This window comes from Nestor notabilis, unplaced genomic scaffold, assembly GCF_000696875.1.
Source record: "Nestor notabilis isolate BGI_N333 unplaced genomic scaffold, ASM69687v1 scaffold28277, whole genome shotgun sequence".
Taxonomy (NCBI): Eukaryota; Metazoa; Chordata; class Aves; order Psittaciformes; family Psittacidae; genus Nestor; species Nestor notabilis.
The window spans coordinates 1-3,178 of record NW_009937332.1 but is presented as its reverse complement, the minus strand read 5'-3'; the positions used below and the strand labels follow the sequence as shown (position 1 = coordinate 3,178).

Genomic DNA, 3,178 nt, shown 5'->3' with positions numbered 1-3,178 from the left:
CAGCAGGAAATACAGGATTCCAGATGATGTGGATCCTCTGACCATAACTTCGTCACTCTCTCTGGATGGTGTCCTGACTGTGAGTGCGCCAAGGAAACAAAGTGATGTCCCAGAGCGCACTATCCCTATCACGCGTGAAGAGAAGCCTGCCATTGCAGGAGCCCAAAGGAAGTAGGCTGCTATTTCAAGTCACCCTGGAGGGGGGCCATTCGAGAGCACTTTTCATCAGATGCCAGTGATACTGAATGGCTACTCTTATTATTTATGCTGAGAAAGTTTACTAACAAATAAAACATGAATAAGCATCTTGTATTTTGTCATTTTAGAACTGAGCACAAGGGAAGTGCTGGGTCAAAAAAGCTATGTAAGGTTGCTGTGCAGGGAAACATACCTGCCATCATTCTTGCTTACAGCCTGAGTGGCAGGTGTGTCAAGGAAAGTTTGTCTTGGTGTTCAGAAACACTTTGCTAGTTTCACTTGGTGTACTCTGATGTTTTGCAAACATCTAATTGCAAACATCTAATTGCATGCTTTTCCTTCAATGTTGCCAGAGGATTTCAGAGTGTTTCACAAGCAACAGAAAAGTTTTTCCAGTGGAGACTAGACTGGTAAAACAGCTTCATGACAGTCGAAACCTATTTGAAGTGTGGGTATTCGATAACAACTGACTGGAAGACAACTGTATCTTAAATCTCTAGAATGACTCATGTTATGGAGAAGCATCCAAATGCTGCAACCGATTCACAGCAGTTGCAGATTAAAACTGCATAGCTGCAGTAAACACAGGTATATCTAGAGCGGAGAAAAACGTCCTGCTCTCATGATGCAAGTCACATCACTTTGAAACCATGTTGTCAGTGTCCTTCAAACAGCAAACACGATCTGACATCTACAGTATTAATCTAATTTATGCAAACATTGTTGAGTGGTACAAAACACTACTAAATCCTTCAAAGGTGTCATAATCTGTTTAGCTCTCTTCAAAGGGATATGAGCTTAAAGAAAAGTCTGCATTACTGGTATTGAATTTCTAAAATTCATCTTCAAGGACAGAATGCCATAGATCTGTCACACAGATCATCAGGGTCAGTTATGAACTGACCTATTTTCCATGTTCCTTATGCCAGCTAAGACAAAAGTTATATTAGAAGGGACCAATTTAAATCTCAGGTGAATGGAGAGGACATCCCTCTTCCATTGCTTTAAGTGAGGAAAATAACATGAGTACTTAGTGATGTGGGGTCATTGTCAAATACCCCAAGTCCCACCTAATTGACAAGGTCTGGTGTTTCCTATTAGCTGGCTTTAATAAACTCTTCCAATCAAGGTGTTAATTGGGCTTGACTGACAAGGGAAGGGTGATTGGTGACTTGGAGTCATCTCTGCACACAAACCAAATGACAGAAACATACACATTACAAACAATACAGCTTAGAAAGCAGGAAGAATGTTTTTCACATGATGCTTTGACATGACTTTTAGTTTGCTTGTAGAATAGCACTGCTAGCAAACAGGCCTCCTGTTTTTCTGAAGGCATAGTCTGCAGATTCTCTCCATCTATATTGCTTTTCCTGCATCCTTCTTATTCCTCCTCTGCGTGTTGGACTCAAGCAAAGAAAATGCTGCCATATGGAGGTCTGTAGCCTATTGTGTGGCAGGACTGAGCAGTTGGGTTGAACAAAGGAGATTAAAAGTCAGGGTGGTGGCCCTGAAACCAATGAAGTTCTCATTCACATCCTAAAAGAATAAACACAAAACACTGAGGAAGTAAGTGCAAAATAGTATATATATTTATCCAGAAAGTGTAACTGAGGGAAATCTTTTCTATGGAGTAGGGTTTTGTTAGGCTCAAACTCAGGAGCAAGAAATGGAAATTTTGAGCAAAATCTCACTGGGGATAAACATGATGAGGTTAGCTAGACAAGAATACTTGAAATGCAAATACCACTCCCTGAATGACTTGAAATACCTGTTCTGTGGTGGCACAGGAGCACAACTCAACAATGAGAAAACGACAGAAAACAACTCTGTCATCTCCAAGCACAAATGTCATTCAGAAGCTCCTCTTTAGTTGCACTACAGATCCAACAGACTGTTTCAGTTCTATGCATGTACTTTTTATTCTCTAATGCTTTGCCTTGTGGTAATCTGAAGAGTATGTTGTTTCAGTGAGTATACTGAGTATACTCAGTGAGTATACTATACCATAGGGCTTTTGTTGGTGGTGCATCTCCAGCCATACTGGGAAAGTTCAGGAGTGCTGCCCCGGCCTATCCACAGCTCCCCAGGGCCAATAGCATACATTAAGGAGCCATGGAGGGGGTTGTACAAAGAGATCTTGGGCATGATCTGGCAAGAGAAAACAACAATTCCCTAGGATCATCTTTGATCTCAACAGCAGTTAACATTACATGGAATTTTGTCCCTTCTACTTCCATGATCACTACAGAAGGGCTTTGTATACTTCTGTGTGTAATAGAGGGCATCAGAAGAGAGCTGTTTTCCTTCTTGATGCTAAAAAGCTTTTTTTGTTTTGTTTGTTTGGTTTAGTTTTGGGGGGTTTTTTGGTTGTTTGTTTTTTGTTGTTGTTGTGGTTGGTTGGTTGCGTTTTTGTTTTTTTTTGGGGGGGGGGAGTTTGGTTGCTTGTTGTTTTTTTCCTTTTCGTTTGTTCGGTTGGTTGGATCTTTGGGGCTGTGGGGATGGTATAGTGTCTATCTCCCTAAACTTTGATCCTTCATTTCTCAGTACGGAATACATCTCAGAGTAACTTACACACCCTTTGAAACACACAAAGTCATTTACCAAGGCCACAGGGATCTAATGCACAAACCAGGCTCAGACCTCCTTAACTGCAGGTGGTAGCTCTCTGTTGGAGCTTGCTTTTAACAGTTTTAAGCTTTCCACTGTCATTGCACATGTGACTTCTGAAACACTGTCCTTGGCCTGTGCAGCAGCTGCGGACACACAAATAGAACAGGCGCCAGTAAAGCACCGCTATTCTCTCTCAAGCCAGAACTCGCAGTCCTGAGGCTGCACCATCTTGTCAATTATAGTTCCTGGCCTCGCTGGGGCGCCGGCAGCTATTTGGGCTCTGTGCAGAAGGTCGGTGTCGGGGAACAGCTGCCGACAAAGCAACCAGGGATTCCCGCAGGGGCCCAGGCTGCGCCCCACCGGGGAA

At 42.7% G+C, this 3,178-nt stretch overlaps 1 protein-coding gene across 1 annotated transcript in view; it reads left to right on the top strand.

Annotated features, from left to right (window-relative positions):
- Positions 1 to 175, top strand: part of CRYAB (crystallin, alpha B) — a 3,469-nt gene extending 3,294 nt beyond the window's left edge. Inside the window, 1 exon segment of the mRNA XM_010018788.1 lies at positions 1 to 175. This exon segment is cut by the window's left edge and continues 17 nt beyond it. Within this exon segment, the coding sequence (XP_010017090.1) occupies positions 1 to 175 (175 nt within the window).
- Positions 176 to 3,178: the final 3,003 nt, after the last annotated feature.